This window comes from Festucalex cinctus, chromosome 7, assembly GCF_051991245.1.
Source record: "Festucalex cinctus isolate MCC-2025b chromosome 7, RoL_Fcin_1.0, whole genome shotgun sequence".
NCBI classification, from domain to species: domain Eukaryota; kingdom Metazoa; phylum Chordata; class Actinopteri; order Syngnathiformes; family Syngnathidae; genus Festucalex; species Festucalex cinctus.
Window position 1 is genome coordinate 12,205,811 of NC_135417.1, and position 21,986 is coordinate 12,227,796.

Genomic DNA, 21,986 nt, shown 5'->3' on the forward strand with positions numbered 1-21,986 from the left:
GTGTCTTGCGTTAGCATCCTTGACACACACCTGACACACTTTTGAAATTATTTATCTTGGTCTTTTTTTTTTCTTTTTTAAACAAACCGGCATTTGGACGGAGGGTGTCGACTGTGTGTAAACAAAATGACATGACATTCGTTTTTGTATGGTTTTTATTACTTTCACTTTAAAAATCTATATTATTTAACAAAATGTACTAAAATTGTAACAAAGACACAAGCGTTCAATCTATTTCAAATGAGTAAAAAATTACTATTGTAATACAAACTGCGACAGCCTACAATTATTCAAACTAATTATAAAGTGGCACAGCAAGTAAAACTGATTGATTGAATATTTGTCATTATTTATTCCTAATGTAAATAAACTTTTAATATGCGTTTAAAGAACACCATATGCTATATTACAATTTTTTTAAAACACACCGCCAATATTGATATTGCGTGAGTGTTTAAGACCACACATTGAGGAGATAAACAACGATGTCATCTAATGAACTAACTGTAGAGGTTATGTTTATTAAAAAATATATATATTGGGAGGTTTGTGTTTAATCCTATACTGAAACCGTTAAGGAAAAACTACACAGTGATGTAATTTAACAAAATGCAGTTTTAGCAATTCAAATAACCAATAAATATATTTTAAAAATTCAATAATTGTGAAGTTTTATATTACAGGGCCTTTCCAAGAAAATGTGCAAGCATAAGAAGTTTCTGTTGTATATGAAACAAAAGCAGCAGGATTGAGTGAAATTGAGCAGTTTTGGAATTGGGAAACTTTCCTTTCAGCGAGGATGTGAATCCAGAAAAATAAGGAAGTTACAGTGTTAATGTGAATAAAAAACAAAACAAAACTAGTTGCATAAGTGTCACGAACATGACTAACGTTAATAATAATAATAATAATAATAATAAAAAGCTAGTTGCAAAAGTATCACAACATAACTACATACATGCCATATTAAATTTCAACATTTTTCAGTGTCGCATGTCCTCAATACTCCACTCAGCATGTTTGAGAGGTCAATGACCTCAGAAAAAAGCTATTGGTCGTTCAGTAATTGATAAAGTTTACAAAAACAAAACAAAACAAAAGAAAAAATGACAAACTGATCATATTTGAAAAAGGGCATTGCGACTCCCCACTGAACAGCAGCATTCTTAATGAAGCTGCATTGTTGCTTTGTGAATGAACCTCCAGTTGGAGAACAGGAGCAAAATCAGTTTGAGTTTCAGATTAAATCCTCCACCTCCTGAAGGCCATCACCAAACTGCAGCTGTAGCATAGCGTCACCGCAAATGCAAATATCTGTGACAAAAAACACAAAAACAAAAAATGCAGAGAAAATATTAATGAACTTGTTGGGCATCATTACCTCATACTTTAAATTAAAAACAGAACTGTAATGGCAAGCTAGCAATCCTGAATCATTTTAAATGTCTGATGAGAACTCGTTACCAGTTGAACTCATTCACCATCAAGGCCTTGATAAAAAAAAAAAAAAAAAGCTCCATAAGGAAGGTCCGGTTTTGAAACCAGAATCTCTCAACTGTTCCATGTACTGCTACCCACTAAACCGAGGGTATCAAACTCATTTTAGATCAAAGGGTCACCTCAAGTGAGCCAAACTTGTTGTGATGTAGACATCATTTTCAATTTCCACATCTATCTAGAAATCTTGACAACCTTCAACGGACACCAAATAGAGTGAAAGAAAGACAGAAAGAAAAAAAACAAACAAACCAAAAAAAAGGCGGAAAAAGCTGTCCGTCCGTAGTATTTTACTCACCGTGGCCACTACGTTAATATTGTACTGGTTGCCAGTCATGACAGTGAACACATTGCCGCGAGGGTATTGTATACACATCACATTTCCTGTGCCGTTCGGCGGGTGCGTGACGATGGCTCTTCCGTTGGCCGCCGTCGTCGCCGCCTCCAGCACAAAGGCGGCAAAATAGAAAAGCAGAGCTACAAAATGGTAAAAAACATCCTGAAAATGAGAGAAGAGGACGTGTTAAGAAGAACGACCAGGTAGCTCCACCAAGACCCCAAAAGTTCTTGTTTGCGCTTCCTAAAAAAACAAAACAGTATAAAGTGTAAATATTTACAAATATTGCAGAAAGTAGCTAGAATGACCAGTCCATGGTCAAAATGGAAGATGCTAGTATAACTGTTAGCGCATCTGCTATCTGGAAACTCTCTTTATTGCAATGAATGACTTGGGAGACACTTTATACAAACACAACTAGTTGCTCCTCTAGCCTATATTTGTTGCGCAATCGTGAGCTTTTGGACTTTCACAGTTCACATGCAGTTACTGAGTCTGTGGCTCAGTTGGAGTTGGTGGTGACCACACACAGAAGCGTTTGCGATCCGAAATGTTGCTTTACCATTGTCGGAATCAATCATTTTGTGAGCAGATTGAAGAAGAAAAATCACTCTTAAATAGGGATGTTCGATACCAGTTGTTTTGTTTTTTTCCCCCTCTTAGATCAATACCAGTACAGGTACTCATCTTTTTTTCTTTTTTTTTTTTTTCTTTTTCTAAGAGAGAGCTCAGAATTGTTCATTCGGTAGTCTTACCGATTCAACATCTTATCATCATTGTTCTCTCTTTTTTTTTTCTTTTTATGTGTATGTGTGCGTGCGTGAATGTGCGCGTGCATGTAAATCCGTGTAAATTTATACTCATTAACTCACCTAAAACCTAATAAAAATCCCATTACCCTTCACCTTAAGCGGATACTTCAGAGTCTCGCCAGAGTCTTGAAGTTCAGAAGGTCAGGAGACCAGAGGAAAGGTCAAAGAAAAGAAGGATAAATCAAAATAAAATCCAGCACCGACCAAACACGTCCTGCCGTCCGCGTGGTTACAAAACCAGAATCTTACGCCAAACCCAGAAACCTCTAAATTCCAACAAATTAAGGAGAGCTCGAGAGACCAGAGGAAAAACTAAAGAGAGGAAGGAGGGAAGGAAAGATGAGGCAGAGTGAGATCCACAGACACCAGCACCCACTGATTCAACGAGCAGTGGGAGGGAGAGGCGAATTTTGTTTGAATTTCAGTCGATGCTGGTGTGACGGATTTGGCAAGCACGAGGACCGCCACCAAAGAAAGGAGGTCCTCATCTGTTATGTGCTCACTGATACAAACTAACCAACTCCAATTAGGGCACCCGTGTAAGCTAGCAATGCTTAATCTGCTCAATTAGCAGTCCGTGGTTTATATCACCCCTAAAAGTATCAGCTCAGCACGTCAAGTCGGTAAAGGGGCAGAACAAACCAACAATTATCAAAACAAAACCAGCTTGAATTTGTGCTTGGTGGAGGTAATCATTTCAACACGGGAGGTTTCTAAAGGTTTCAGGTGACAACAAACTAGTTAAGTGAACTGTGAAGGTTATACAAACATGCAGACGAACCTTATTACCGCGTGCAGTGCAGTCAATAATTCAAACACGGCAAAAAGACGAGGACATCTTTACACGAAAAAAAAAAGTGTAATTGCATTATGTAGGAAAAACAAAAGAGTGAGAGAGGAGTTTGTGTTGTCAATTGTGTGAGGCTGATGGGACAACAAGAGCGAGGTCTTTGTCGCGTTGCGGTGTGAGCTCATCGTCCGCGTCGCTCATTGTTCAGATGAAAACAAACAACACATGCTCGGCTTCTCCTGGGAACAAAACTTAACGCCTTAACGAGTCAGGATGAGAGGCCAAACTTCACACAAATTGTACACGTTTCGGAGCTATGCGTACAAAAATGTGTAGCAAATACACAATATTTGATATTGTCATTATGTTGGATGTGCTTGTTTAATTAAAAAAATAAAATAAAATCGAACATGCGGATTAAGTCAAGTCAAGTCACTCCAGAATGTAGCAAATGCACGACACTCCACCGCATTGTGTTTATAAGATTCTCTCTTGAAAAGTGCAATCGCGTGCAACTCGATGTGTTATGATCATCATTTATGCAACTTGTGTGCTGTGTTGCACTTGTGCAAAACTTCAAAACAGCTTGGCACATGCGTCATAACTTCCTCTCATTTCACAATCTAATACATTTCATAATCGAACATAATACTGTGTGGGTTTCACTCCCATTAGTGTGTTATTAAATGAAGCTATGAAGAGTTTGGGCTCCCATTTTGCTTACAATCCGGATAAAGGTGGTGATCCAGGATTGTTTTGTCAATTTTGACAAGTTTTGGGCCAAAGGTAGAACCCGTTTTAGTGATGATCTGGAAAAATCAGGCTTCTATGACAAATTCTGGTCAACTATGTGAGATGAGGCCAAGGTAGAACCCACGTTGATGCAGTTTGTATCTCCTTTGTTAACTTTGTGAGATAAGGTACAGACCAAACAATTATTAAATTATTTAATTCAATCCGGTGTAATAACCTTATTTATTGATTGATTGAATTTTTATTTTTTATTTTATTATTATTATTATTATTATTATTATTTTATTTATTTTATTTTTTTTATTCAATATCTGGTGTAATAATCTTATTTATTGATTGATTAAATTTTTATTTTTTATTTTATTATTATTATTATTATTATTATTAATTCAATATCTAGTGTAATAATCTTATTTATTGATTGATTGAATTTTTATTATTATTATTATTATTATTATTATTAATTCTTTTCTGGTGTAATAATCTTATTTATTGATTGATTGAATTTTTATTATTATTATTATTATTATTATTATTATTATTAATTCTTTTCTGGTGTAATAACCTTATTTATTGATTGATTGAATTATTTTTTATTTTATTATTTGTTCTCATTGTTGCTGGACATGTAAAATTCCCAGAGGGATCAATAAAGTCAAGTCTAAGTCTAGGTCTAAGTCTAAGATGGTGAATCCTGAATATTATTGTCCATAGTTGTCCAATTAATCCTAGCATAGGTCTGGCTTGTGCTGTGCGATATTACGATGCATATCATAAAGCATGATAAAAACATCTACCATATGATATGGCCTCTTTCATATCATTTTGTATATGTGAGGTATTGGATAAGCTCTGTTGCTATACGAATGTATCGTCTCGTCTGACACTGTAATGTAACCTTTCACCTTTCTAATACATCATCTTTGTGACCTCACTCCCCAGGCACGACTAATGGATTAACATTTCCAATCAACAGACAAATGTAAGACATTGGATTGAGTTGATTAGTCATGCCTGGAGAGTGGAACTCAGGGAGCTCAGCAAGTCTGGGCATTGATGAAAGATGTTGGACTTAAAATAGATGTTAATTATATCACTATTATGTATGGCTTGATAGAAAATAATAGGGGTGTTAAAAAAAAATCGATTCGGCGATATATCGCGATACTACATCGCGTGATTCTCGAATCGATTCAATAATCGGCAGAATCGATATATTTTTTTTTTTTTTTTTTTTTTAGGATTCACACCTTGAGCATGGAAGAATGTTATATGAACGGCACATTAAGCCTTAATATTTTTATTTTAATGCTGTTCAAACATGAAACAGATTACAACCTCTATAAGACTGAAATTTCAGATAAATAAATAATACATTTTCATATAAATCTTACACTCTACAAGCTTACTGATTAGTATTTTCTAAATATGAATGAAAAAAATCGCAACAATCGACTTATAAATTCGTATCGGGATTAATCGGTATCGAATCGTGACCATTCGTATCGGGATTAATCGGTATCGAATCGAATCGTGACCTGTGAATCGTGATACGAATCGAATCGTCAGGTACTAGGCAATTCACACCCCTAGAAAATAACATACCTTCTAAAGATAAAGAACTATTTCAAATTATTATAACTGTTGTCTGTGTAAAATTGTGGAAAACTAGGTGTGTTATGAGTATGAAGAATATAATAATTGATAGCAACACCGTGTTTAGACAAATTCTCTGTTTTTTAAGGAAAGAACGAAATAAGGATAAAAAGAAGCTTTTTCCCTGGCATATTTTACAGTTGTAAAATGTTCTGGATGTTTTGAATTTTGTGTGTTTTAATTGCTTTTGTACCTTATGTGTAAATAATTTTTTGTACTTGGTGTTTTGAAAATCTTTTTGTAAATGATGTGAAACTGAATAAAGTTTTGTAAAAATCGGAACTCAGGGATGACGTGCTAATGAGATGATGCTGCTCACTCGCAAACTGAGCTTACTTGTTCAACTGTGCGAATGCACCAAGACAGTACGAGCTAAAGGAGGATGGATTTAAACGTTGTATAATACACAATCATTACACAACAGTGTCCATTTTGTGAAAATTGGTTGTCGAACTAGATATTTATGTTTAATACCAACTATTTCCCACTTGATATATCCTGCTTGAAAGCGTTTACAATTCTATGAAGACAAAATGACTTGAATACTACGTACCAAAAAGTTCCAGTCAATACTGATGCGGTCAGCCAGGCCGGTGATGAGGAGGAAGAGGTAGGCGGAGGAGAGGAAGAAGGCAGTGACAGACACGAACATCACCCAGCCCTGCAGCAGAGGGACCGGCACGTTGGAGGAAGCCACCAGGATCCATACTAAACCGCCAAATATCTGATGACAAAAAAAGCATCAGCGCGTCAACACATTCATCTCTCAGTCAGCGTTTGAAGACAGATTTCACCACTTTAAACTACAGCGATGAAAGTACAATTTAGGTCTCAAACTCAACTTCTGTGGGGGCTTCTGGAAAAACAGTCCGGCACGTGTGTCTGAGTCGCGTCAAAAAAGGCGACTTTCGATGTGCATTCAAGATATATCGGGAAGTCCCTGCAGGGTTCAAAAAAACAAAAAAAACAAAAAAAATCCCTCTCCTGTTTTGTTCATGGCAGGTATTGAAAAAGATCTTTTGCTTTTGCATGCCACTAGGTGGAAAAACCAAAGGAGCTGCTAACAAAATTTTTTTTGTCCGTCAGCATAACAAACATATCCTTTAGGTATACATATGACTGTTATTATAAAACGCAAGAAAATTAATGTAATATATCGGGATACGTATCGCCTTGACGATCAAGTAGTGGGATACATCTGTATCGCGATACGTATCGTATCGTGGCCCCTGTATCGTGAAACGTATCGTTATCATTAGGGGTGCGAATTGCCTCGTACCTGACGATTCGATCCGTATCACGATTCATAGGTCACGATTCGATTCGATACCGATTAATCCCGATATGAATTTACAAGTCGATTGTTGTGATTTTTTTTACTTAAATTTAGAAAATACCATTCAGTAAACTTGTACATGTATACTGTAAGATTTGTATGAAAATGTATTATTTATTGATCTGAAACTATAGTTTTATAACTGTAAGCTACTGTATTTAACAAACAGGTTGTAACATTTTTCCTGTTAGAACAGCATTGAAATGAAATATTAAGGCTTAATGTTCCATTAATATAACATTCTTCCATGCTTAAGGTATGAAAGTTAGACGTTTTGTTGAATAGTTTTCCATCAAAAATGGATGTTAAAAAATCGATTCGGCTGCCTATTGAATCGATTCGAGAATTGCGTGCTGTAGTATCGCGATATATTGCCGAATCACTTTTTTTTTTAACACCCCTAGTTATCATGAGGCCCTAGCGGATTCTGTCCCCTTTCATCTAAAAACTGCTTCACATCACAGCTTATGTAGGGATGGAATAATGTTGATCTGTTGCGATTGTATTGAATTGGTGTTAATGTTTGATGTTTTTTGTGTTTCTGTAAAAGCGTTTTGTGACAGTTCAGGCTGTTTGAAGGCACCATATAAATAAACTTGAGTTGAGAGTTGAGTATTATTTGCAACAATTGCTAGAAATGTGAGTACTGGTTTTCTTTCTGTCGTTGTAAGTTAGCTACATATGACTACAACAAAAATCTTATAAACGTTTTATAATGGTGATAACTTGAAGTAGGCCTAATTCACTTTGAAATAATCGCAATCACAATCAACAATGCTATTAATAATACACTTTCCTGACATGTAATAACAAAATAGCCTGGTCGCTGCAGTAGTAACATAAAGGAAAGCTAGTTAAAGTAAGTAAAAGCTGAGAGGTGGCAAGGACCGTGAGATCACCTTGCGGTCCGAAAGGTCGTCGGGATGTACACAATGAATGTAGTGTAAATAAAATGGCCCATTGAACACTATCAGCGTAACGCACTCCACAAATCAACACTTACTATTTCAAAGCAGATAAGCGCCCCGGAGTAAGTCCTCAACACTTCCAGTCCCAAAGGCAACGAAATTGTGGGCGCCGAGAAGGTGGTGGCAGCGGGGTTGGTGGCCGGCTCCGACATCTCTCCGTCCGCCGCTCTCTCTCCGCTCTTTCTCGGCCTCCTCTCTGGCTCTCTTCCCCCTCCAGGGAAGCCACCGGCACAAAGGACAGGAAACGGGGGGGAAATTCCTCCGGTGTCATGTGTCCCTCACCGACAGAACAAGTCGGGCAGGTGCACCGGCCACTCCCTTGGAGCTATTGTGACGCGTTCAAAGACATCACGGAAACCTCTTGATCACAATGGTCTGGGTTCAAAAGACTGTAATAGGTTCTCGAAGATTAATGTAAAAATTAGGGCTGTCAAAGTTAAAGCGTTAATAGCTTAATTCATCAGAGATGTCGCATTAATCACTTATTAACGCATATTAATCACACTATTTTTTTTGACCGCACTTGAGCATTGAACGTCACTGCGGATGGTTACATTGAAGGCTGCGCAGGTCAGTGATGAGGTCAATGCACGGCATTTCCTACGCCTGTTGTTCCAAAATGAGCCGGGTGACTCTTGGTGTCCTCGATGGTAAATTTCGCTTTAAAAAAAAAACAAAAAACACTCCGACGGGACTTTAGATAAAACAAAAGTAATTTAAGTTTAATTAATTTATTGCTGAATTGCACCCAATTGATATGATGCGGTTACGTTTTGAACAATACACGCATGCGTGCAATTGCGTACATGCATTTAAATCAATGTTTGCAAATGACATTCAGATAATAAAATGTCAATTAATGTCAAAATATTACGGTATTTTTGATTTATTTTATATTACGCGAATATGCTAGTAATTTAGCTGATTAATTGTGATGAATCAAAATTAAAAAGTGTGATTAATCAGATTAAAAATTGTAATCGTTTGACAGCACTAGTAAAAATGCTTGATTGAAAGATCACAATCCAAATGATAATTGATAATAAACAAATAAATTAATTAATTAAATCTAATGGCAAATGGCTTTTTTTTTTTTCTTGGAATGTCGGTAAACTATGATTTATATTCTTATTTTGATTATAGACTCGAATTGATCCTTTATGTCATTTTTTTTTTTTTTTTAAATCAACACGTTCAATATCATCATAAATGTATTGGATGCAAGTGTGGTCATTCCAATCACATCTTAAGGCAACAAGTCTGCACTTGATCGTCCAGTTAAAACACTGACTTATTGCTTTTGTAAGTCGAAAAATAAAGATGAACTGGGTCATAACGAGTGCAACTTATAAGTGACCAAGAGAAGAAATGGCGTGAATGAAGGGACAATGGTGTGGCTACTGGTTAACACCGACGTTAAAACACAAAGAAATTCAACCTTGTGCTTTGACAAGTTACTTTTGTTGTTGGGTTGTCAAGACCATGCCGCAGTTAATGTTTAGCCACGATTTGGACGACAAGAATCAATATTGACGTAACCTCCAAGAGGGCATTCTGGCCCGGAGTTTGGAGGGGTGGTGACAAGTTCCAGTGAATTAAGGGAGAGCGTGACGGTCCATCATGTGCTTTTTTTTTTTTTAAGTTTGTTTATCGTTAGCTTTAGTTAACTACAATTAACCTCAACTGATGATTTACTATTGTTTTGGTTTCTTTTCCACTGGCCTCACATGCTCACCGCCGGCCAGAGGAAGAGAAAAAATTCCGCCCTCTGCTGGCAGATACCAAAAAGCTCCATTTTGTCTCATCTGTTCAAAGGACATTCTCCCAGAAACTTTGTGGCTTGTCAATATGCTTTTTCCACAAATTCCAATCTGGCTTTTTTTTTCTTTTTTTATGATTTGCTTTCAACAGCGGTGTCCTCCTTGGTCGTCTCCCATTAAATCCACTTTGACTCAAACAACAACGAATGATGTAATCTGACACTGATGTACCTTGCTTGCCATTGGAGACAGTTAACCTTTAATTTCTTTATTAATAACTCATCTTTCCCAAATAACTATTAGGGATTTAAAAAAAAAAAAAAAAAAAAAAAAAGGCTAATGCAGAATTTTTCTTTTCTTTTTCTTTATTATAACAGTGGTTAACTTTTTAATATACTTGTAAGGCAGTTAAGAACGTTAAAAAAAAAAAGTACAAAAATAAAACAAAAAACATTTCTTGTACAGTTAACTGTGATGGTCCCAGTTTGTTGTTGTTTATTTTATCATTTCCTGGTGGGCTAAAGATACAGTATAAAAAGATGCTAATGGTTTTGCCCAATTCAATTCACACGTTAATCCTCACAAACCCAAGAGAGCGTCTCACTGCAGGGCATGTCGTTCCATCCCCGCCCCGAACGCGCCTGCTCCACACAGTCCTCGTTGCTGCTGTGATCGTTGGGCTCCCCTTTTTGCCAGAATCCTTCAAAGTCCAGTTCGTCCCCATTCACCCACGTCCACTTGCCCTCGTGCGACAAGTCCGACAGACCGATCCACACTCGATCGTAATATGTGGAGATGAAATCCCGCTCGTCTTTTGAGGTGACCACCACCAAGTCGCCTCCTCGGTCTTTGCAGTCCCGTCGACTCGCTTTCCAGGACTTGCTTTCGCCTTTCTCAGGGATGTAGTAACATTTCTCCTTGAATTTGACCCAGTGCGTCGGGCAGAGTTTTTCTAAAAGAAGCGCAACAAAAAGTTTCCCGTATTAATGCTAGAAAATGAATGAATGAAAATTTGATAATCGATTGTCGATTCATCTTGTTAGCTCTGATAGCTAACCAAGCTAGCTAAATTGATACCCATGACCCTAATTAGGAAAAACGTTGTAGAAAATGGATGGACTTGAATGAGATGGTCGTGCCTGGTATTGATTATACATTCTAAAAAAATAAGAATTGTTGAACCAATTTAAGTTACAAATTGAATTGTTGACCAACTTAAAAATAAATAAATAAATTGCTTCAATTGGTAACACACGATTGAATTAAGTTAGTCCAAAGTGAATATATTAAGTTTCACACCTGTTTTCTGGGTTTGGTCAGTAAACTCGTTACCTACTTCCACAGCACAGGTGATGTCATCATCAGTCGACAGCAAGTCGAAAAATGACTTCTTAAAGGTATTAATTGTACATGAAGAATAATGACGTTATCAAATTCATTCTGGACAAAATATGAACTTTTCACTGCTGAAAATGGTTCAATGAGTCAAGTGTCCCTTAATATATTATTATTAATATATTATTATATTATATTATTATTATATTATTATAATATTTATTATTATTATTTTATTTATTATTATTATTTATTTATTTTTATTATTATTGTTATATTATATATTATATTATATAATATAATATATTAATATATATTATTAATAGAAACTTAATATATTCACTTTGGACTAACTTAATTCAATCGTGTTTTACCAAATGAAGCATTTTTTTTTAAGTTGGTCAACAATTCAATTTGTAATCTTAAGTTGGTTCAGCAATTCTCTTTTTATTGTATTTATCATGATTATATTTTGTAATTCTTCTTTCTTGTGATACAGCTCTAATTTTCATCTCATGGAGAGTAAAGTTGAAGCGGCAGTTTAATTCTTTCTGTCATCTTGATCTTTCCCATTTAATTGTGCTTAGCAGGAATCCCGAAGAAGGAACGATTTGCGTTTACAATCTGGTTTCAACTTGTCTCTTTTTTTTTTTTTTGTGTGTGTGTGTGAGGTTTCTTACCCGTCCTGTTGCGATTTAACTCTTGCGCCTCCTCCTTTAAGCCGTCTCGACTTTCGACCACTTTGCTGAATCGGCTCTGCAGCCCCTCCAGCTCTTTGCTCAGGTTGGCGGACAGTGACCTCAGTTGGTCGCGCTCGACCGCGAGGTCGTCCCGCTGCGTCCTGAGCCCGTCTCGCTCGCTTTGGAGGCCATCTTTCTCCTTTGTCAGCGCGTCTCGCTCACGCTGGCTCGCTTCCTGTTCCGTTCGCAGGGCGTCGCGCTCGTGCCGCAGGCTCGCTTCCTGATCCCGGAGGGCGTCTCGCTCGTTTTCGAGAGCCCCTTGCGAATTTTGGAGAACGCTTTTGTCACGCTTGAGAGTGTCCCGCTCGCTTTTGAGGACTTCGCGCTCGACCCGAAGGGCGTCTCGCTCGCGCTGGAGCGCCTCGTTCTCATTCTTGAGGGTGTCCCGCTCGCTTTTCAGCTTTTCTTCCTCGTTTTTGCGGGCGCCTTGCTCAACTTGGAGGGCGTCCCGTTCGCTTTTGAGGACCTCCTGCTCGTTCTGGAGGGCGTGCAGCTCGGCCCTGACGGTGCCTTGTTCATTCCTCAGCGTGTCGCGTTCATTGTGGAGGGCGTTTCGCTCGTTCTCCAGGACGTCTCGCTGGTTCTGAAGCGAGTCTCGATCGCTTTGAAGGCGGTCTCGCTCCCCTTGAACGGCGTCCTTTTCTTTTGTCACAGAGCACAGCTTGGTCTCTAATTGACGGTTGCTTTCTAACAAGGTGTTGTATTTGCCTTGCAGCAGGAAACATTGTAAAGTCAGATTGTGACACGTGGCGATACCAGTGGGCAGATGTTCAGCACCAACGGGCAGCAGTTGCTCAGTGTCATTTCGAGGTCTCGGTCCGATGTCTGCAACAGAATGAGCACATTCTGAAGAATGATGTCATTAAAACTCTTATGACCGCCAAAAACGTTTAACTCATTTACTCCCAATAACGTGTAAATACGTTTTTTTTAATGTTCTAAGTGTCCCAAAGACGTTTTTGTTTTGTTTGTTTTTTAATGCTAGAGCATACAGAAGGCTTTGATGCAGCCTCTCAACTGCAAAACACGGTTGCAGAAATGGTAGCTATTACACAAACGGCCAGCAGGTGGCAGCAGAGCAAAGGAGATCAACCAGGGCCATGTCAAAAAAAAGCTCAATTACTTCCAATTTTAAATAGATTTGTGAAAACTGATGAAACTTAGCTCTCTTCTAATGCTAATTGCTGCAAAACAGATATAAACATACTTTTTTTTTTTCCTGATGAAAGACGAGGCTTTAATCTTTCTTTTGATAGGTTCCATGCTTTTATAGCAATTGAACAAAATATTCTGTGGGCCTTGCAAAATCAGTCAAAATCCAGTAAAACAGTCGGGAGCGAACGGGATTGCGAAATGTGAAAATGGCGGCGAGTGAATGAGTTAATAACGTTTAGTAAAACCACGATGTATGCCGCCATAAAACGTTAAGTGACAACAACTACTTTTTTTTTTTGTTTTTTTTTAATATATCAGTGGTCAGGGCAACGTCAAGTGCAGCGCAGCCGGGTCAATGAGTTGTGAACTCAAAAACACCCACTAACATTGTATCTCTTTTCAATGGGCTGCCCGTGTATGGAATTACTCAAGTTAAGTCAAGTTTAATAAAACCTCGCAGCTGCTCAGGCCCCAACTCGAGCTGCGAATTACAACGAAATATGACGCAATCTGATGAAATCGAACGTTTTCAAGGCTGACGTGAACGATCAAAGCCTTTGTAACATTAAACCGAATTTGACGGAGCGTCACTAAACAAAAAATATCAGCATCAAAGTCACTGTTGTGGAGAAAATGTATCTTTTCTTTTCAATTTTTGCTTATTGTCACTCAAATGACGTATTTTCAAAAGGTGATTACTAAAGAACAGAATAAGGTAGAAACACACTTTTTTTTTTCTCATGAAAGAATGGAATGCGATCTTTCATGTGGTACCCATGTTGTATATGTGGCAAAAGAACACAATATTCTGTTTGCTTGGAAAAATGAGTTAGAATGCTCAAAATCCGCTGGCATTGGTTGCTTGTTTTTTTGAGTGGCAGTAAAAGAGTTAAGATCAAATGTTGATCAGCTCTTGTACAGCCAGCCAATGCAATGACATAAGCAAAATGTTGTTTGGACTTGCGACCGTGTCAAGGCATGTACTCACTCACATTGGCCCAACATGGCAATGATGACAACCAGCAGGAGAAGATAGAGCAGCCCCAGACAAACCGCAGCAGCTCCAATCCACCACGCTGAGTCACAAATAAAAAATCCGCCATCAGCAGTGTTTATATTGATTCAATATGTCAATTATTCTTACCTGATTTGGGAACTCTCCCTCCACATTCTGATTTGGGTTCCATCAATTCCCAGCCATCTCCTTTAATCATCCCCGATTTGCTGTTAAATGTCACTGACATGTGTCTGATTTGTGTTGACACCCTTTTGGATGTCACCCGACCGTAAAGTTTCACGTGTGTTGCAACAAACCGTCCTTGTTAAAGCTCGGATCTGCTGAATCAGGGGAAAAAAAAACAAAAACAAGGAATAGCCACGCCTTTGGATGGATTTAAAGGAGACGTCTGGGGGGGGAAAAAGTTATTACCTGTAATATAGTATTTTTTTATATATAACTATTTTTTTAAATTATACAACTCTGAATAAACTGTCATCTTGTCATCTGGAGTTATTTAACCTACGTGCACTTTTATCCCGAATGAGTAACTTTTAATAACTACAGGACAATTTGGGTGGCGTCTTTCAGTTTCATCATCAGTTTGAGGCGGACTGAATCTTTAAGATTGCAAGACAGTCAGCAAACTTCATATTTCCTCTTTGCAACAACAGGAAATCACCAGTTTCAAAACGAGGCATCGGCAAAATTGATAAGTGTGTACGATTTATGCAGTTCCAACTCGACTTTTACAACACGTCAGTCTCAAATCAAGTGTTTTAGATCGAAATGTGCTCCTGTCATTTGGTTCAAATGTGCAATTATTTGTTGTCCCAGCTGAACATTGGGCCTCACTAATTATGTGTACTCGAGATCATGGGTGAGTACCGGTACCAATACCAGACTTATTTTATTAAGGTATCGGTATCATGGCATTTAACGATCGGGAACTAAAGGCCGACATGTCTGGACTGACTGGACTAAATTCCAACAAGACCCTTGGGGTAAAAAAAAATCAATATAATCTTTATTATAGCAAAATGTATGACTTTTAGCCCTTAGTGGCTATGTCACCAACTCCTTGAAAATGCTCAATAAAACAGTGTTCTTCACCCGGAATGATTAAAGAGGAATAAAACACATGAGGAAAAAAAAATCCTAATGCAGATTATCATAGTTTTTGCATGAAAGTTAATTAAGTTCACACACCCACAAACTCAAATTGGCTTAAGCTGTGATTCCATCTTTGGCCATTTGGGGATGCACTGCCACAACAAGATATACCAAATTGTCCCTCGGGAGACAAGAGGTCATCCAGTTCAACTCAAACAGCTTTTAATTGTCTGTAAAAGAAGATAATTCATACTTGCAGCATAAAACAATGTTCAATACTCAAATAAAACTTAAAACAGGCGTGTAAGTGTCACACATAATTTATTAGACTGCACTTACATTAAAGTCTTCAATGACTCAAGATGCTGATTAAATAGCCCCACTAGCTCCTCCTCTTATTCTGCTTTTTTAGGAAACTGACAGATGAAAAACATGGCCGTGTCACAGTCTACGTGACTCCACGTCCCTGTGCTGAGGAGCCCCACGCAGCTCGCGTTGCGGCTGGATGACGCCAGCGCCTCGTCTTGACTCCATGCGGAAAAGTTCCCGAGCGGGACGGAATCGGCATCCAGGGAACGGTTTCTTCCGTCACGCTGAAGAATAAAATTGGGAAGGCACATCGATGAGTGGCTTCACAACACTCCTCTGTCTTTTTCCTGTAATGTACTACTACTAACCTTAACTCATTCACTCGCCGCCATTTTCACATTTCGCAATCCCGTTCGCTGTTTGACTGGATTTTGACTGATTTTACAAGGCCCACAGAATATTGTGTTCTATTGCTATAAAAGCATGGAACTGATCAAAAGAAAGATTAAAGTCTCTTCTTTCATCAGGAGAAAAAAAAAGTATGTTTATATCTGTTTACATTTTGCAGCAATTAGCATTAGAAGAGAGCTAAGTTTCATCAGTTTTCACAAATCTATTTAAAATTGTAAGTAATTGAGCTTTTTTTCTACATGGCCCTGGTTGATCTCTTATACTCTGCTGTCACCTGCTGGCCGTTTGTGTAATCACTACCATTTCTGCAACCGTTCTTTGCAGTTGAGAGGCTGCGTCAAAGCCTTCTGTATGCTCTAGCATGAAAAAAAAAACAAAAAACGTATAAATACGTCTTTGGGACACTTGGAACATAAAAAAAAACGTATTTACACGTTAATGGGAGTAAATGAGTTAAACAAGCATCGATGGTAGATAAGCTTTTCATATCAAAACAGTACATACTCTAAGCGCGTCTGTGTCCTTCGGCTGCACGCCGACGTAAACCCTCGTGAGTCCGGACTGAGTGACGTAATCGGCCATGAGGCGGTTACTATTGATACTGTTGGGCACGGCCAGTTTGCCGCCTCTCAGCTTGCAGTTCAATGAGGCCTCCTTGACCCTTTTGGCCTCCTTCACGAGCAGGTAGTAGTGCTCGTCGCTTTCTGTCAGACCCAGCATGACTGTCAAAAGAGTGAGGAGACGTTTACAAAGTATTTGTTGCATTGGGAAAGTCCCTTAAATGTCGGAAGAGACGTCGTTGGACGAACTCACTATTCTTGACGAACTTGACAGCGTTCCTCAGCTTGGCCAACTTGCCATCCATCTGTCCAACGACCCTCCGGTACCTTCCACAGTCACACGTGGTGCCTAAGTGAGTTGGCAAAACGTCTTTTATATGAGCAGAATGAGCTGCTTCTATTGCTTTTGCTAACACTGAAATTGAGAAGCGCTGTTGTAACTTGAACACAACAAGAGCCCTACCGGCTTTCCCTTTCAAACCCGAGGGTCCACCCAAGCCTGCTTCTCCTTTGTCCCCTAAGGAGGAATACACAACGCTTTATTTTCATGTCCAGTTCATTTCTAGCACAAGGCATGATCTAAAACAAACCGAGGGTCAACAAATAAAGTCAAACATACTGTATACAAACTGCATTTTATTCAAATCAATTCAATTTTATTTGACTGTCACATGCCAACACATAATTTTCAACAATTATAGGACCCCTGAAATATAGTATTGTACTGTATGATGACAAATAATCCTGCTCAGAGGTTTTTTTGTTGTACTAATAGGATATCACCAGTAGATGGTGATATCACACAAATATGAACTTTAGGATCTCAATAGTGAAGTCAACAGTATTTCTATGATCTTATGTCGTGTCTAGTCCACCCAAATCCATATTGGCTAAATTTGTCAGGTGAATTAAAGTATTAATTAAATTAATTTAAATGAATAATTATTATTAATGAATAATAATTAATAATTAATAATTGATAATTTATTATTAGTATTTATATATAATTGATTAATAATAATAATAATAATAATATTGATTAATTAATTAATTAATATTAATTCATAAATTAATTAATTACTTAATTAAAATATCCAGTTTCACTTAATTTGGCAGAAAATTATTGTTTATTACAAATTACATATATAGTTTTGTTTATCTATCTATGCCCCATGAAGAGTGAGTCAGATCAAAAAAAATTAAAAAAAATTAAAATTTTCTTCCATTAGGTGGCAAAAAGTACAATAAATCTTCCCAGATTTCCCACAATTTGTGAATAAATTGAGTCAAGATAATCCCTTGTGGGTCAATAAAACAATTTTCATACTGCACTTAGTATTTGTGGCGTAATTACCCATGTAAACATTTTTCTTCATTTAATAGACCAATTATCTGTCCAAAATCAAACATGGCCGTTGAGCATAAAAAAAAAAAATGTGCCCACCTCTGGCTTCGATACTTCCTGAGCTGCTCCTGAAAACGAATTCTTTGTGTTGCAACTGTTTAACGGGTTGTGAGCTCACCGTTTGCATGTTACAAAGCCACTTTTCCTGTAGGCGTATTAAAGCTAATGATTACGGAGAAAAGTGATTGCTCACGGTAGCGCTCGTTAAAAGACGAATATTAGCCACACGGAGACACACAACAGCAGCATGACATCATTTATTCCGCTACGTGATAACATCAGAAATAGGTTAAAGGGTAATAAGATTCACAACATTATTGTATTGGCTATTTTGTTGTATGCGTATGAAACTACACCCAGTGGCCATTTTTACTTGCATGCCCACAGATACATTAGAGAAGTTACTATGCCTGAAATGATTAATGACACGAAATTACAATCGTTTATATGGCTATCTTTATGCAATACTGTGATAGTGTGCGGGATTCAAATGACTTTCCCTACCTTGTTCTCCGCTGGGTCCCATTTTTCCCATGGGACCAACATCCCCCTTGAGACCCACTTCTCCCGATGCGCCTGGAAAATGCAGAAGAAGAAAGAGTAGAAGAGCTGACATATTTGAGACATCTATTAACGACTATAATACATCATGCAAATAAAAGTTGTACACGACGTTATGTGTTACTGGAAATAATAATAATAATAATAATAATAAACAACACATATGGCAAACATCACCACACTTCAATGAAGAAGAATCCCTCATTTGTTGTTGCCTTTCATTAGTTTGTGATTTTTTGTGATTGTGATTTTTCTAGCGTCACGGGAGTGATTGAATGGCAACACGTGTGATGTCCGTCCGGTATTGTAAGTATGCGAGGGAATGTGCAGCGTCATGTGACGCGTGCTCTTAGAGCGCGGCACCCGGAAAATGTTAGTGTGTGCATGGGAATGTTTAGCCAGCAAATGAGTATTTTATTATACTGTTAAGCAATCAGTCAATAAAGCACATCGCGGGAAGTGTGACAAAGCTTTGTGCTTACTTCACTGTTGGCCTCTGATGCCGTCCTAGCACAAAGCGACTTTGCAAACTCGGACGCTGGACCGGAGGTTAGCTTAGTGTTAGCTAGCTAGTACGACATACGTGGATAGATTTCATTGATAGATTTAAAACATTAACACAAGCGAAGAAAAAAAAACACACCCTACGAATAGTGATCCTGGAGGTTAAAATAAGTTAGTCGAAACGAAAAAGGCAAAATTGGTCAAGCATGACCGTACACAACCGTGTGCTCTTCAGCTTCGTTCCGTTTAATTAGAGCATGTAGAAAATGACTGTACAGTATATTAATATAATGGAGTATGTGATTATCAATGTCAATATACACCAAAAACCCATTTGAGTCAAACTTAATTATCTTCTGCAACTAAAATTTCCTTTCTTTTCTTTTTTTTCTGAACAAAACCCACAAATTCAGACTACTTCATCGGGTTTATTAAAGTGCGGCCAAACCATGGCCTTCTGCTGTGATTATTTCCTCAGGAAACTATTCCACTGGAAATGAATGATATTTGAAATAGAAAGTGACACATTGGAGAGGGGCTGTTGCTATGAGAGAGAAGTGGCACACACACACATACACGTTCACAAGTTTATTTGCTTCTTGATGACGTGTAAGAAGTGTCGCTGAAATTTATGTGGGCTAATGAAAATACGGGACAGAATGTCCGTCAATGTTAAATACAAGTTCTACTCGGCTATATGTGTAAATACACAAAGTAGACTGTGATGAGCGAGACCAATTGTTCTCTGCTGTTTATAGAAATTGGATGTTGCTTTGTCTTCCCTGTTTCGAGTTGACAAATGTTGTTTTCCGCGTGCTTACGCCAGCCAGTTAAACCGCTCATCCGTCTTTCAGATAACACTTGTTCCTATCGCTGCAGTTGCTTTTTATAACGGGCCGAACCCTCCAACCGGCTTAACGTCTGGATTCCCCGTGCAGCTGCTGGAGGATAAAGAGGTGGAAGGCCTCATTTCTCATTCTGATGAAGACGCCTTTTGAAAGCATCTTCATCTCGTTTCAATACTATGACACAGATGGTAAAGCTGTGATTCGAATCCTGAGCTGAACTCTTTACTCTGGACTGCTTGCTCGACGCTGAACTGTCCGACATCAAACTCATGCGCCGAGCCACATTTTTCATTTGTCAACATGTGCTTTGACGCCAATTTACTCCCACAATAACAAATTCACAGCTCAAATTCAAACTTCAAACTTAAATGTTTGCGGGAGGAAGGATCCACCACCGTTTGTTGACGTTAATAAACCAAGAGCAACGCATTGTTTTTGTTTCCAGGGCATTAGCTGTGCTTTTAGTCCCTATTAACATTCCAAAATTAAGCCACGCTTTCCTGTAAAAAATCTCCTCAATTAAAAAGCGGAATTTATGCGTCATTCTGTTGAGCTCTTGACGTACTGCAGCTAAGATGTTGGAGGCTGTGATGGTGCGACAGTAAGTCAGCGTATACAGTCACAGAAGCCATAAAGGCTCATCATGGCTACGCTGTGCTGAAGTCACTCCAAGTAGAATCATGTTGACATGAACGAGATTAGTCAATGAAGTTTTGTGGAGAGTAACTACTTGACAGACATCGTGTGTCTCTAGGTATCTTTTTATGCTATCATTGACAACAGTCAGTGCACTTGTCTCATTCAATAGAATCCACTAGAAGGGCAGCATTAAAAGGATATTTAGTTACATCAAGTGTTCTATTGTTATAATGTTAATAAACCACAAATAACATATGTGGGAATGCTGAAGCATTCCCACATATGTTATTTGTGATCACATTTTTTTTTTTTGCCGCCAAACAACTCCCATTTAATACTTCCAACTTACATTGTTCACATGTAAACTAGCTTCAAAAATTCACGTCTCCCGGGGTATATATATCGTCTGATTTCACATTACTTACAGTATTTGCGCAATTTAACATTTAATATCAACCTTTCCCCTTCATTTTCAATGGGACGGGTCATTCAACTTTTTCGAAGTATCACTTTCCACGCCCAATTCCAAAAACTGCGTTAACAATTTGCAGAGCAAGAGTTGTGCAGACCTGGACGTCCTGGTGGTCCATCCTTTCCCATTCTGCCCTCATCGCCTTCGTTTCCAATCTCGCCTTGGTCTCCTGCACAGACAGGAAGATGACGAAAGAAGCATCATAGATTTCTCACAAGAGTTTGGATTAAGTACAGGGTTGGGAAATGCAGGTCCAGAAAGTGAAAAACCCTTCAACAGTTTGGCTTTATAGCCACAGGTGCGTCTACTCAGCAGGGTGAGACAAGCATGTTTACCTGCCAGTTGAGTGGAAGCACCTGCGGCTCAAAAGGTTTTTACCTTTTGGACCGGGATTCCCCAACCCTGTTGGCATACTGTATGTCAAAATCTGTTCTCATCAATGGGGTCCATAATTGATAAGTGATCCGAAATGCAAAATTGAGGAACCTGATTGTGTCCAAGTTCTATAATGTACAGTTAATCCTTTGTGGATGTGTTTTGACTCTGCGTGCTTTCAAAATAAAAACAGGCCGGGGCCTATTTCTGTTTTTAAAAGCAAAGGTTCCATTGAACTATTAATTATGACATCATTTTTTTTTTGGAGTCAAAAACACAAATGAGGTGTACGAGAGAGGTTTTGGCTACACGGGATGTCTGATGTGGCTGCCAAGGACACTTTGTAACCGAGGCGCTGGGCAAAGGCAGGATAGCAACAAACAGCTTTCAACTGGGGCATATTAAGACGCTTACTTCTGAAAGCCTTATTAGAATTGTTTTCTGCACACCATAATATATTCTACACAGTAAAATTACGTCATGCTATGTAATTACTCGAGGCTCTGTTTAACTTAGACGGTAATTAGCGTGGCTATTTCTGATATACCGCAGTTTACCATCAACACTTTACAATTTAGGACGTAACCTAATTTCAAGTTCTTAGGAGAAATACGGTAAAGCGAATTCATTAATTCCAGGCTCAAACAGCAAGT

The 21,986-nt window shown here is 38.3% G+C and overlaps 3 protein-coding genes across 13 annotated transcripts in view; all 3 read right to left on the reverse strand.

Annotated features, from left to right (window-relative positions):
- Positions 1-137: 137 nt before the first annotated feature.
- On the reverse strand, positions 138-8,480 carry mal2 (mal, T cell differentiation protein 2). The gene is made up of 4 exons (XM_077528148.1): positions 8,185-8,480; positions 6,399-6,569; positions 1,796-1,996; positions 138-1,314 (listed from the first exon to the last, which is right to left on the reverse strand). Exons 1-4 carry the CDS (start codon positions 8,299-8,301, stop codon positions 1,243-1,245), a joined length of 561 nt encoding a protein of 186 aa, XP_077384274.1. The 5' UTR covers positions 8,302-8,480; the 3' UTR covers positions 138-1,242.
- A 1,819-nt stretch (positions 8,481-10,299) lies between these two features.
- Positions 10,300-15,465, reverse strand: LOC144022282 (uncharacterized). Its single transcript, XM_077526971.1, has 5 exons — positions 15,346-15,465; positions 14,284-14,474; positions 14,132-14,215; positions 11,925-12,809; positions 10,300-10,861 (listed from the first exon to the last, which is right to left on the reverse strand). Exons 2-5 carry the CDS (start codon positions 14,381-14,383, stop codon positions 10,482-10,484), a joined length of 1,449 nt encoding a protein of 482 aa, XP_077383097.1. The 5' UTR covers positions 14,384-14,474; positions 15,346-15,465; the 3' UTR covers positions 10,300-10,481.
- The window catches only part of colec10 (collectin sub-family member 10 (C-type lectin)), a 49,699-nt gene continuing 42,148 nt past the window's right edge, over positions 14,436-21,986 (reverse strand). For 8 of the 11 annotated variants that reach the window (XM_077526978.1, XM_077526976.1, XM_077526979.1 and 5 more), the window contains 6 exons: positions 21,056-21,127; positions 18,439-18,510; positions 16,993-17,046; positions 16,783-16,878; positions 16,474-16,691; positions 15,554-15,842 (listed from right to left, as the gene is read on the reverse strand). In XM_077526978.1, coding sequence (XP_077383104.1) covers positions 15,645-15,842; positions 16,474-16,691; positions 16,783-16,878; positions 16,993-17,046; positions 18,439-18,510; positions 21,056-21,127 — 710 coding nt within the window. In that variant the 3' untranslated portion in view covers positions 15,554-15,644. Of the gene's footprint in view, positions 15,480-15,553; positions 15,843-16,473; positions 16,692-16,782; positions 16,879-16,992; positions 17,047-18,438; positions 18,511-21,055; positions 21,128-21,986 lie in introns of those variants that run through there. The other 3 variants (XM_077526981.1, XM_077526980.1, XR_013284298.1) reach the window with 2 other exon arrangements.